Below are 14,377 nucleotides of genomic sequence, written 5' to 3'. Positions count from 1 at the left end.
ATTAACACAGGAACACAGGAAGCTGCCATGTACTGAGTCAGACCATGGATCCATCTAGCTCAGAATTATCTACACATACTGGCAGTGGCTTCTCCAAGGTTGCAGGCAGGAATCTCTCTCAGCCCTATCTTGGAAATGCCAGGGAGGGAACTTGGAAACTTCTACTTTTCCCAGAGCGGCTCTGTCCCTTAAGGGGAATATCTTACAGTGCTCACACATATAGTCTCCCATTCAAATGCAAACCAGGGTGGAGCCTGCTTAGCAAAAGGGACAATTCATGCTATTTCATGACTAAGAACATTTGGGGGGGTGTTTGGAAGGCTGTGTGCATTTCTTACGAGTTGGGGGACAAATATATTTTTTGTTAGTAAGCCAAAATGATATTTGTGGACTCTTGTATATTGTAATTTCACTAACAGTCCTTTAATGCTGTAAAAGTCTACAGAATGAGAGGAATGATTTCAGTAATTCTGATATGCACACAGCTCCCTTTCACGTTCCACTCCATCCACATCAGGATCAGAAGACCAGTAGCTGTACATAGATCTTTTCATGAACTCTAGTGCTTGCTAGTCTGTCTATATTTCCTTGTTTGGTATGTCCTCCCTACTCCTTTAGTCAATCTGGTAGCAAATGAGAGTGGTTTCAAGGTTTGTCATTGAAAAATCTCATATGCTACCAGAGAATCTACACTCAGAACACCTCACAAACAAAACCCAGTACCCCATGGGTTAGCAACCCATGGGGATGGTTGGCACCCGCTGTGCACTACACCACCACTCGCTCTGGGCCACCCCAGCACCCCCCAAGTGCAGTTATGGGGCTGCTGAAACCTCAAGTCTTCCCTATGGAGAAAAACCTTAAAGACACGTAAACGTCAAAAATCACTTAAAAATCAGCCCTTTGCCCAATTCCTTTGAAATAATTATGGTAGCTTCCTTGCCCCACTTGGGCACTACCACCCAACAAACCCCAAGGCAATCGGACATTCTTCCAATTATTGGTGAATTTTTAAAGTATTTTTGAATTCCTCATAGGGAATAATGAGGATTATTCCTACCCCACTTTTTTGCCCCTATATGCTCCACAATAGGGGATAATGGGCTGGTTCGAGAAAAATATTTTAAAATATTTCAAAAATTCATTAAAAAATCATAGGAGTGTCAGATTGTTTCGGGTTTGGGGTGGTAGTTGGCACCCAAGGGTGCTCCACAATAGGGAATAATGGGCTGGTTCGAATCCCATTAAACCCTATGGGGGGAAATCAAAAATTCATTAAAAAAATTGTACGAGTGTCTGGTCGCTTTGGGGGTTGGGTGGCAGGCACCCATGGGCACCCATGGTTGGGTGGCAGGCACCCACCCCACCCACTTTGGGAGGTTTGAACTGGTTCAAAACGGTTCAAATTCAAACCAAATGGGCGGGTTGAGCAAAACCAAAACCGAACCTCCCACTCCCGGTTCAAACTTGGTTCGAATTTTAACCAGACCAGGCAAACCGGTTTTGTGCACATCTCTATTACATCCCTAGAAGTCCTAGAAAAGAGGGGAGGTATTGGAGATAGTTGTGGAGATATTCTAGCAGCCGGGCAGGCCGAGCGGGTATTGTGAGTGAACATGGATCACCAGAAAGATCACCTGTTACAGGGAAGCAACCTGTTTATCTTTAAGGTGATCCATGTTCTCTCACAACCTGGGTGATTAACAACCTCACCAGGATAGAAGTGGGAGATAGGATACTAGTTATAGGGGTTTTTTTTGAGAACTGCCTGACCAAAGTTGGTCTCCTCCATCAAATGGATGTCCACAGCATAGTGTTTAACAAAAGGCTGGTCTGAAGACCACGTGGACACTTCGCAAATGTACTTCATACTGATGCCAGACATGTGAATTGCCGACGTGGCCATGGCTCTGGTAGAGTGTGATCTTCGAAGGGGGCTTGACTCCTTGTTGGCTGTAGCACAGGCAGTGCTTAGATACTGTCTAATGAAGTCCACAGACCTAACCAGAGAAAACAAACTTTTCTTTAAAATCCTCAGGGACATCCTTTAAATCCTGATTCAGAGCATCCTAAACTGTGAAATGAAATTTGGCCATGCATGCCATATAATTCAAAATTTTCAAGGCCAAACAAGATGAGGAGTAAGATCTCCAGCCCATAGCATCAAGTATTCTGCCCTCTTTATCTACAAAGGCAGAATGTACCCTTCCTGATTTGCTACTAATAGCACAGTCCACCACCAGGGAATTAGGTGGAGGGTGTTTCTAGAGCTGTGAAACAAACTGTAGTCAAAACCGAAAAATCACCCAGGAGATAATGCCTGAGGGAAATCCAAAGAGTAGTCAGAAAAACCAATCAGAGTCAAGCTGAAAAACAAATGCTGAGAAAGTTGAGGAGCAAGGAACGCAGAGTGAATCCTTCCTGATGCAAGTAGCACGGCGGTCGAGAAGTAACTGAGGAGAAAGGTGCTCTCCCACCAAAAACAATGGCCACACCACTCAGCAGAGCTGAAGAGTGCCTCTAGGAGCTTTGAATTTTCCCACAAGGATAGGAACATAGGAAACTGCCATATCCTGAGTCAGACCATTGGTCTATCTAGCTCAGTATTGTCTTCACAGACTGGCAGCGGCTTCTCCAAGGTTGCAGGCAGGAATCTCTCTCAGCCTTATCTTGGAGATGCTGCCAGGGAGGGAACTTGAAACCTTTTGCTCTTCCCAAAGCGGCTTCATCCCCTGAGGGGAATATCTTGCAGCGCTCACACATCAAGTCTCCCATTCATATGCAACCAGGGCAGACCCTGCTTAGCTATGGGGACAAGTCATGCTTGCTACCACAAGACCAGCTCTCCTCCTCCTCCTCATTGCATAGGCACAGGACCCAGGTTGTGAGGGAATATGGAGCACCTCAAAGATTAATATGTTTCTTGTGTTGCTGTATGTAACTTCATGTACAGGTTTCCTGTACAAAGGAGATTACTACATTCTGGATTAAGGTCAATTTATATTTCATTCTTCAAAAAATGCAGAACGTATCCTGTAATACTCCATATAGAGTCACCTACCTTAAAGATATGCCATTGACCAACTCTTTCTGTTTAGAGGACTTTGAAGAGAGAGGAGATGATGTAGGAGACAGATTTAGGGGAGCAATCAGACTGCTGATAATTTCACTCAGTTGGGCACTCTGAAAGACAAAGAAAATAAAAAGAAAGTCATCATATTTTTTAGTAGTCTGATTCAAGTTTGTCCCCATTATGAAAAAAGCTACACACACAAAACATCATACAATTTCATAGTTGGAATCTCACATTCCTAACTGAAATATATTTTTAAAACTCCTTTCAGAAATCACTCAAGACCAGAATCATTGCATATGAAAATAGTCTCCAGAGAGAAGCAATGCCTGCATACTTGAATATATTCAACTGACCGAGTAGCAGTTTCTCCATTATTTCTTGAGAAAAATATGTTTTACAGGGATGTTGTTGGGGCTGTCTGAAATAATTGCCTTTAAAAAGAATATGTTACCAGTACATGCATAAGAAGAACAAAGCCTCTCACTAAAAAGTGGAAGTTCCCCATAAACCTCCTTTTCTATTGTTTAGCTATTAAACTGATCATCTACCAAATGCTGAATCGAGTTAAGATAGTACATTATGCAAACATAGCAATAGATTCTCCTCTTTTTTTGTTCCCTCATCATATAATATTTTAATATATCTTTACTAAAAAGCTGAGATTTCAAGTATTTTATAAAGAAGCAGTAACTGCCATAGTTAGCTAGCTGGATGTTGTTTCTGGGGAAGATGTTGCAAAGAACCCAATACTTTCATTTGTAAAACAAAAGATGACAATTTAATTTAATTAATTAATTTATTTATTTATTATTTATTTATTTATTTAAAAGTTCTTGTATACTGCCTTCTCCAAAGACTCTAGGCGGTGAACAACAATGCCAATAATTTAAAAAATTAAAATTAAAAATTAAAGGGCAAAAGCCTGGCAAAAAAATTAGGTCTTAAGAAGGGCCTTAAAAGCCACTAAAGAGGGGGCTGAACGAATCTGGAGGGAAGGGATTATATGAAATGAAGGAAAACAATGTTAATGAAAGTGTGTGTGTATGTGTGTGTGTGTGTGTGTGTGTGTGTGTGTGTGTGTGTGTATATATAGGTAATTTGTAAATCAATGTATAGGTTTATTCAAGATTTAAACATAAGCAAGACAAATGCCACAGAATAACCTATAAGCACAAGAAACAGTGCTAGAAAGCCTCTAAAGCACTACAGGAACCAGCTTAAAACACACTGATTCATACAGTGACTCCAAAATCAATCCCCTTTCCAGTCACTCTAGATTACTGATACAAGGGGAAGACAAGAAGGTCAGTGAGGGAGAGAAGAGCCTAGGGCCCTGAAGCTAATGGGCAAATTTTATTTTCTACACAACACAAGAAGTTCAGGGTGCCATACAAGTGAGTCAGCACATTTTATTATCACAGTAAGCAGGCAAGGCATATTGAAATGATAAGCAGTGACTGGTCTAAGGAGAGCTTCACAAGCAGGGATTCAAATTCAGGTGTTTGTGCAACATTCATCTGCTTCTAGACAAATGTTGCAGTAGTGTAAATGTGAGAAAATATGCATCTCTAGGTCGTTTACAGTGCATCTATATTGCAGCTACTAGCAGAAGACATTCCCTGGGACGTACACAAGATTGTATAACTTCTTCCACTAGTACAAAAACTAGTCTGGAACATTATTAGGCTATGTCTTTATGGTAATATAATAGCATTATGCTAGTGCAACACTAGTCTGGATGTAGGCCATTGGTTCTGGAAATGATATGGGTAAAGGTGGTAAAGTTTACTGCTTTCAAAAGGTATAAAATTATTACAGGCTCCCCCCTCCCACAACTTATGTAGATCCTGGTTGCAGAAAAGAATTTTTTTCATGAATATTAAACTGTTGCCTATATTACATTCATTTTGGACACGATATCCAATTTTATTTAATGTTCATCTTTTAGTTGAATACCTGTTTTTCTATGTTACGGAGAAGCAGAGTTGGACTGCTCGGTGACATTTCAAAATCAGGTTCCAGCCAAACATCCTGCCTCTCAAAGGGAGCTTGAGAGTGCCCTGTGGTGTTTAATAAAGCCTCCTGGTCTGTCAATTGTGTTTGCTTTTTCAAGACATCCTTTGGAACTGGAAATTCTTCTAAGATCACCATTCCCTAGACAACAGCAAATGAAAACAGTCAGCCAACAACACATTAACTGTCCTAAATCATTGTATAGTGACTGTAATCACTGGAGCATCCTGCTTACATTCCCTGAAACACTTTGCTTAGTAATTTAGGGCTTTGGTTGTAAGCCTTATGCAGACAATAGGTTAAAAAAACATGACTTAACCGTAAAGTTGTGACATTCATTTTTGAAAGAAACTAACACTATAGTGGCTGTCTACGATAGCATCCAAATTCAGTTTACAATTGTATACCATGGTTAAGGCTGCAATAATTTGAATTGCCTCAAATCATTCAAGAGAGGCAAGTTACAAAATAAATAAAAATGATCCTCCTCCCCACCCCTATCATCGCTTGAATAGAGATATTAAATTAAAAACAAACAAACCTGGAATCATGGGAGAATATGTTTCTCAGTTTTTGCTCATAGATGTTAGGAGATTTGGGGGTGGGGGGAATGCAATACTTTGCTATCAAACCTAAAACTGACTTTAAGAACATGATGAAGTCATTCTCATGACCAGCTCTACCCAGGTAGGGCTGAGCCAGCCCAGGTAAAGCTGGTCATGAGAAGCACTGGGATTTCTCAAAATCCCAGCATTCCTCACCAGGTAGTCCAAGTTTTGTACTGGGCTAAAAGTAAAGCAGGAAGATGCACGTGCCCTCCTACCCCACTCCAGGGTCGTGTGGATGATCGGGCTGCCAGCAGCCATCTTAAACATAGAAGGGCTGGTGGCGGGAAGCGACCCAGCCTATGGGATTTCTACAATGCATTGTGCGAGGAGCCTCTTTCTCACCATGCCTTTATCTCACCACAGTGACAATCATCTGGGAGTATGGTGTGGCAAGTAGAGTAACAGTCACTGTTCCCTCTAAGGCATGCGCACACTCACAAGTTTCCTGATGTCCGCTCAGTTAATTTTAGGTCCCACTCAGGTCGAATTAGAAAGGCCCGACTCTCAACGCATGTGCACACACACTGCCTTGATACTGCTGCCCAGAACAAAACTCATTCCGCATAGAGATGAAAAAAATTAGAGGGACCACTGGTGACAGCCTTACTTCAAAGTAATTTGACTGAATAATAAAGGTATAGAAGTGTATGCCAGTTGGGAAAACAGGAAAAAATACAAGCTGAAAATAAGAAACCATCAACAATGTAGTAAACAAAATGGAATTTATATTATCTGGATTTGGAAACTGTAGACTGAAATTATTCAATTACAAGTGTTTTCAAGCCCGTTTAAATAACGGGCACTAGTAGGGGAGAGTTCCTCCGCTCGCCTTCCTTTCCAGCCCACCCGGCGGGCTCCCTCCTCCTTCTTTCCCTCCCTCCCTGCCCTTCTTCCTGAGTCTGGGCGCTGCTGCTGCCGCCGCCTGAGGGGAGCCGATGGGGAAGGGAGGAGGGAGCGCGCGCTGCCCAGCGGGTGGCGGTTGAGGAGGGCAAGGCGGGACGACGGAGGCAGGCAGAGAGGGCTGGGCCGAGTCCCGGTTCTGCGGCCCGCGGCTGGCCTCCGCAGCCGCTGCTTGTCTCTCAGTCGCGGGCTGCTCGGCCCGCGGCAGCCCCTGGCGAGCCGCCCGCCGCTGCCTCCGCCTCCAAGTGGCAGACGGAGCCGCTTCTGTCCTCCCCGCGGCCGGGCAGTCGCCGCCATCTCTGCCTTCACGCGGCTGCCCGAGCCACTTCTGTCCTCTCTGCGGCCGGGCAGAGTCAGGAACATGGCCGCCTGGTACCTGTCTCCATGCCTGCGTCAGCCGTACTGGGCATGCACTCTGCGCATGCCCAGAACGGCCGTCGCAGGCACAGACACACGCCTTGGTGTCCACGGACGGACACCAAGGCTTTTATTAGAGAGGATTTTAGAGTTCTGCTTTAATAGTATTTCACTCCTTTTGAAAGAAAAGGAAAAATATACAACTTCTGTGTTTTCTCTGTTTTTCACAACTGACTATTCTACCCCAGGTGGAGTGGATTCCACCCTGCTAAGTTTTTCTGATTGTACTAAAATTGCAAATATTGTTGTTATGCTGTGTTACAGCCAAATGGTATGGAAATATTAAAGGAGGCAAGAAAGAACCATATTCACCCTTTCTGTTGAAATTTTGCCTGTAATTTTTGCTAACACCATGCAGGAAAAGACTGGAGTATGAAACCCATATGAATATTACTCTTTTCTCTATGCAGCCCTTACATAATCAATAAATGGCTAGAATAGGTTTCAAAACAACAACTTTATAGCATTCCGGTTCCTACTTCAAATCACTATCATTTCACCAACCTTCCAAATAAAAATTATACCAAATTCCACTGGGTTTCCAAGCCTTTATTGGACACTGCCAATATAGTGCCAATGGTACTATAGTAACAGAAAGAACATCCATCTGTAAATTACTTATCTGAAGAACTCTCTTTTCTTACTCACTGACAATACGGCCATAAATATTTATATACTGCTTTTCAGCAAAGTTCTCAAAGCACAAATACCTTGGTGGCACGGATCTGCCTGTGAAGATCAGTGAGTTGCTGGATCTTGTATTCTAGCTCTGAGATCTGAGCTTGAAGCCATGTCCAGCGGCACCCAACTTTAGCTCTGTCTACCAGCCATTTCCAGTCAGATCTATTTTTACTGGGAAGAACATGGAACATTGGTCGGTTAGCCAGCAACACAAGATAATCACAGTTTTACAAATACATCTTAAATATCGTACACCAGAACTTATACCACAATAACTATTAGTTTTTAAAGCGGTACAAGTCTCATATACATAAGTATGATTGACGTACAAGAATAACAGTCATCCCTCTGGTATTTAAATTTCCTAGCTGTTTTGTACTGCAAAAGCATCTCAATTGCAGCCAAAAGTATCTCGTTATTTTAATATAGTATTCTAGTAACTTGCTGATGTTACAGCAGGGTCGTCAACATCCAATCTGTTAATCTGTACAGCAGGGATATCAACATCCAAGACACTCTAGAAGATATTTCCTACTTGCAGGAACTTCTAGTACGGGAAGATGACATAAGATCAGCACTCCGGTCATTACCAAGTCGGAAAGCTACAGGAATTGATGGAATAACTACAGAAATATGACAGGAAACATAAGAAGAATTGATCAACGCTCTAACCAAATTATGCCAGCAACTTTGGAGAACACAGTGGCCAACAGATTGGAAGAGGTCTATCTACATACCTATACCAAAGAAAGGAGACTTAACGGATTGCACAAACCATCACATAATATACTTAATTTCACACACTAGCAAAATAATGCTCAGGATCATCCAATGCAGATTAGAGCCCTATGTGGAAAGGGAAATGCAGGATGTTCAAGCTGGTTTCAGAAAAGGCCAAGGAACAAGAGACATTATTGCTGATGCACGCTGGATAATTGAGAAAGCCAAAAGAATACCCAAAAGAAGTCAATATGTGCTTTATTGACTACAGAAAAGCCTTCGATTGCGTCAACCATGTCAAGTCGTGGAATGTCCTTAGGAAAATGGGCATCCCAGAATATCTCATTATTCTCATGAGAAACCTATACACAAGACAGGAAGCAACAGTTCAGACAGAATATGGCGAAACAGACTGATTCCAGATCGGCAAAGGAGTACGATCAGGCTGTATACTTTCTCCTTCTTTATTCAATTTATATGCTGAACATATACTGAGAGAAGCTGGATTGGAAGAAGATGAGTGTGGTTTTAATGTTGGAGGAAGAAACATCAATAACCTGTGCTACGCTGACGACATCACTCTGATAGCAGAGAATGTGGACGATCTGCAAACACCAGTAATGAAAGTCAAGGAGCACAGTGAAAAAATGGGACTATGACTAAATGTAAAGAAGATCAAACTAATGACAATGGGCAACCAGCCTCAGAATTGATAATGAAGACATTGAAGTGGTGGATAGCTTCTGCCTTTTAGGATCGATCATCAACAGTAAAGGATCTAGCAGACAATTAATATGCTGCAGAAGACTTTTGAGAATACCATGGACAGCCAGGGGCGGACACAAATCAATCCAGAATTTTCACTCAAGGCACAAATGATCAGGCTCAAACTACCATACTTTGGGCACATTACACAAAGACCCAGCTCCCTTGAGAAGTCCATAATACTGGGGATAGTTGAAGGAAAGAGAAGAAGAAGACAACCAGCAGCAAGGTGGATGGACTAGATTACGACCACAATACATTTTATGTATTTATTATTTATCTGTGTAAACCGCCCTGAGCCATTTTTGGGAGGGCAGTATAGAAATTGAATTAATAATAATGAATGCACTACTGAAACAAGGCCAAGTTGAAGAAAGATCATCCTGGAGAGGATCTATCTATGTGGTCACTAAGAGTCAACAACGACTTGATGGCACTTAATCAATCAACTTGTTAATCAGGGTTGTCCCTAGGGGGGCATGGGGCTAGGGGCAAATTAACATGTGTGGGGTCCCCTTAACATTACAATCTAATATGCATAATATGTAACACATAGACACAAACATACACAATTTAACACAGTTGCATTCCAAACTTGAATTCCAACATTGAATTCTCCTGCAATAAAAATCTAATTTGAAGGAAGACACTTGGATTCCCAATACTTAATTCAAAGTCGGCTGGCGACAACCCCCCCGCCCTCCCCCAGAACTGAAGGACAGGGACCACATGGATCAGTGTTTAGTCACTTTACACACATTTCTTTCGTTTTTTCAGCTTTTAGCTGAGTGAATTTTAGGGGGATATTACAAGCAGGTGGATGATGAGCTGTGGTAGCTAAAGCTAGATCAAGGTTGGAGTGGGCCTAGGGACAAAAAGTGAAGGTGGGCCTCCTTGTACCATGTCTTTTCCCACCCACCCCCACCCCATATCTGTTGCAGAAAAACGAAAAGGACATGATGAAGACAAGATTCTTAGAATGCCCTTTCTTTCCCTTCTATGCATATATTATACCCCCTTCATATGTGCATACACTTTCACACACATGTGCATGCATATTCCCCTAGCTCAGAAACATTTTTAACATATATGCCTACTACTGTGACCTGATATATGCATACAACCTTAGCAATGTTCCTATCCCTATCAGTGCACACTCTCTCTTTTTCTCTCTCACAGACATATACACACAAACCATTTATTCCCAAGCATGCAGTCTTGGGAGTTATAATTTAAAGCTACCACACCACAGAAAGGGGTTCTGAAACTTATCAAAGTTGCTCCAAGGACTCTGGATACCACATGAGGAGAAATTAGAAAGGACTTGAATTTTGAGGGCTGGCAAAATATGTACACCAAGGACAATAATATGAGCCACGGCCAGAGGTAGCCCTATGCTTCCAGACATAAAAAATGAGAAGCACTGAAAACTGTCTGGGTATACAGTCCAAAGTGATTACAGTATATGTCAAGCAGAAAGAAAAATCACGAGTTTGCTATCTATTTAGGATTATATATCCACCAGTCTGATTTAACCCAGGTCAACAGATTACCCCAATTTCTTAGGATTTACAGATAAGCATTTCAAGGCCAACACAGCTTTTAAAGGGACTTTCCTGTGATCTGATATGCAAAGCCTTATTTTGAAGGAAGTGTATAAAAAAAGATGTACTTTTGGTGATGGAGGAGGGGAAAATGTTTAATGTTCATTTTAGTAATTTGTGAAGCTACTTTCACGTATCTTATAACAGACACAGCAGGCAAGTTTTTTTATATACTGATAAAGAAAAATAAAAGTCAGTGAATTATAAGGAGAAACACTGGCATAGAGAATCATATTTTCATGTATTTTGCTGTGTAAGCCATTTTGAGAACTTTGTTGCTAAACAAAGCAGTATATAAATATTTTAATAATATAAGGCAAAGACATAAGGGAAACACCCACACCCACAAACCAGATTAAGGCTATATGCAGTTTAATGTCTTCAAAAACAAGCATATAATTAACCAAAAGGCAGGAACAAACAAAAATAGAAACAGATCAATTCTGTTAGAGCATTTTTCCTCCCTCATTATTTTTAAAGCTTTTAATACTTTTTGTAATGACTAATTTCCTCACAAGAAAGTATATTATTAGGGTGGGGGAGTATTCTTACACGTTTGTATTAAAATAGCTGGCTTACACTTGGCACCTGAAAATGTGTTGTTGTTTTTTAATTTAAAACCCTCTCTCACACACTCACACAAAGAAGACGGGGCTGTGTGTTGTGGGGACGGGGGGGATCTCTCTCTCATTCACTATACAATAGTTCCAAAATGGGGTGGGAGGTAGGTGGGGAAGAAACAAACAGTCTTCAAATGAGCACTAGTTTATACGGGGGCGGGGGGGAGAGAAACACAGTGACTTAAAACTGACACACATACAAATCTCTCACACACATACACACAAACTAGATAAGTTAAGTTTTTTTTGCAGTTGACTTACTTTGGGAGGGGGAACTCAGCTTTTCCTTGTGGTGGGTTTGCTCTGCATATGCATTCAAATGCCAAGTAGGGTAGGAGCACAGGGACGGAGAAAACTCCAGGAGAGCCAATGACTGAGCAGCTGCAGCTGGTGCCAGGAGAAGGCAGGGCAGGCACAGAAAGCATTGCAACGCAAGATGAATAATGATTAACCTTTCCTCTCCCTGTTTTTAACGGCATGGCTGGGGTCGGGGGGGGGGAGCCACTGGGAGGCATGCACACACCCCATCCCTTGCAGCAGGATCTTTGCAGCAGTAGCTTTGAGCTGGGAGGAAGGGAAGCAGCTTCCACATGGGGGTCACCACAGGGAGCCACTCAGGCCCTGCACCCAGGCCCCAGAAAGGAATCTCTGGAAGTTGTACCTGGGCTTGGGGGCAGCATGTGAGACTGCCAAGAAAGTAGAGAGGCAGGCTGCTCGCTTGGCCACTGGTGTGTGCCACCATTCCGGGAGTCGGGACGGGCACAAGACTGCCGAGCAAAAGAAGAGATGGGCTGCTTGTGTGCCGCCACGGGGCCTGGTCCAGACACGAGGCCTGGTTCGATCGCCCTGCCCTATAGACGGGCCTGTTAGTACCTCAGCAACCGTCTACATTTTCTCCCAAGTTACATCTTCAACACGTTAATCTACCTGTAGTATTTTTTGTCTTCTAAAAACTAACCATTAGATTAATTAATAATGGAATATTACTTAGTGAATTATGTAACACTTTAAGTACTCTTATCAAGCCCTGCTAATCTACAATGTCTAGCACAACTGCATCCCTCACTAGCAATTCTATCATGAAATCCAACCAGTATTACTGAACACCACTGCAAATACCTTACTGAGCTAGATAGACCAATGGTCTGACTCAGTATATGGCAGTCTCCTATGTTTCCTATGGCTATCTGATGTAAGAGATAAAATTCCAATTATAAAAATAGACAGATGGTAGAAAAAGACAGCGATAGTAAAACAATATGCACATAATTTAAATAAAATTAAATAGATATTTATTTATGTGTATTAAATATATTTAATTTATTTAAAATAAAATCATTTCTTTAATATTTTAAATAAAATTTAAATATTAAAAAAGAAATGTTTACATATCAAAAAAGAAATGAGCCAGTAATATTTACATTGCATCTATAATATGAAAATGGTATCAGCGTAGGTATCCTCTCTAATAAAATGCTTTGTGTCCGTCCGTGGACGGACACCAAGCGTGCGTTCGTGCCTTGCCTGTTCTGGGCATGCGCAGAGCGCATGCCCAGAACAGAGCAAGGCAGGCGCGACAGGCAGGACCCGGCGGCCATCTTGGGCGGCCAGAAACGGCCGCCCCGAAGAAGCCGGGACTGCGGAGGAGGGGGACACTGGCCGAGACGCGGCCAAGGCGCGGCGGAGTCATGGCCGCAGCCTGGCCGCGCCGCCGAAGCCGGGCGGGGGGAGGAGGCGGCGGCGGGGGAAACCGGCCGAGGTGGCAGCGTAGCCACCGCCAAGGCCTGCCGCCGCCGCCGCAGCTGGGCGGCTGGGAGTCCTTGGGGCCCTTGCCCGGCCGGGGAGACCGCCCGGGAATGTGAGGCAGGGGCAGCCCGGACCAGAGCGGCAGCGGCGCCCCCAGAGTCTGCCCGGCCGCCGCCCGCTCTCCCGCCCTCCCAGCTGCCCAAATTCTCCTTCCCCACTCCCCCCCCCAAATGATTAAGGGCCAAAATGGCCCAGGAGAATGCTTCCGCGGCAGCCGCCACGGCCGCCAACCACCCTCCCAGCTGCCCGAGACCTCCTTACCCGAAGCAGCCCGCAACAGTCGGGCGAACTAAAAGCAGTTTTTGCGAAGAAGAGAGGAGCTCCCGAACAGAGCTCCTCTCTGTGCTAAGCCTCTTCCTGAACTGGTGCTTTGGGCGCAAAGGACACCTAATGCGTCCTTTGCGTCTATAGCAGCAGTTTGGGCATTGGCTTATCACAGAGAGGAGCTCTGTTCGGGAGCTCCTCTCTTCTTCGCAAAAACTGCTTTTAGTTCGCCCGACTGTCACGGGCTGCTTCGGGTAAGGAGGTCTCGGGCAGCTGGGAGGGCGGGGGGGGGGGGCAAAGGCCAGAGGGAGTGGGGCAGCGGGGGGAAACTCTCCCCTACTAGTGCCCGTTATTACAACGGGCCTGAAAACACTAGTCCTTAAATGAAAAGCACACATAATGGACAGGTGTCTGGTGAAGAGAGAACCATTATTCAACATAACTCAATGACACTTTCAAAATATCTAGGCTTCATATAAACAGGTTGCTTACCTGTAACTCTTGACCTGGAAGTGATCCATTGTAGTCATAAGCTATGGGTTCTGCGCCTGCGCAGGGACCCCGTGGGCTGACTAATCACCCATGGTTACAACAGATCACTTCCAGATCAAGAGTTACAGGTAAGCAACCTGTTTATCTGGATCGTGATCTGTTGTAACCATAAGCAATGGGTGATTAGCCAGCTTTCCTCTTAGAGGTGGGTGCAGTAGACCCAAAGCTCATGGCAACACCCTCTTTAGAAGATTTCTTCTGAAGTTTGCTCCCCAAGCCATTCGTAAGTCTACTGTATAATACTTAATGGATTTATTTATTTTATTTTATTAATGTATTTTTATACCGCCCAAAACTTACGTCTCTGGGCAGTTTACAACAACCACTGCCGAGAAGACCATGTAGCCGCCA

The 14,377-nt window shown here is 43.5% G+C and overlaps 1 protein-coding gene across 9 annotated transcripts in view; it reads right to left on the bottom strand.

Annotated features, from left to right (window-relative positions):
* LOC128339524 (KAT8 regulatory NSL complex subunit 1-like protein) overlaps nucleotides 1-14,377 on the bottom strand; it is a 108,318-nt gene that overhangs the window by 55,198 nt on the left and 38,743 nt on the right. For all 9 annotated transcript variants that reach the window (XR_008313070.1, XR_008313071.1, XR_008313069.1 and 6 more), the window contains exons 3-5: nucleotides 7,725-7,866; nucleotides 5,033-5,230; nucleotides 3,062-3,183 (exon numbers count right to left, since the gene is read on the bottom strand). Coding sequence is in view for 6 of the 9 variants with exons in the window: in XM_053283598.1 (XP_053139573.1) it covers nucleotides 3,062-3,183; nucleotides 5,033-5,230; nucleotides 7,725-7,866 (462 nt within the window). In the remaining 3 variants the exon portion in view is untranslated. The remainder of the gene's footprint in view (nucleotides 1-3,061; nucleotides 3,184-5,032; nucleotides 5,231-7,724; nucleotides 7,867-14,377) is intronic.

This window comes from Hemicordylus capensis, chromosome 1 (assembly GCF_027244095.1).
Source record: "Hemicordylus capensis ecotype Gifberg chromosome 1, rHemCap1.1.pri, whole genome shotgun sequence".
NCBI lineage: Eukaryota > Metazoa > Chordata > Lepidosauria > Squamata > Cordylidae > Hemicordylus > Hemicordylus capensis.
Note: the sequence above shows the minus strand (reverse complement) of the source record. Positions and strands in the feature narration are given on the sequence as shown.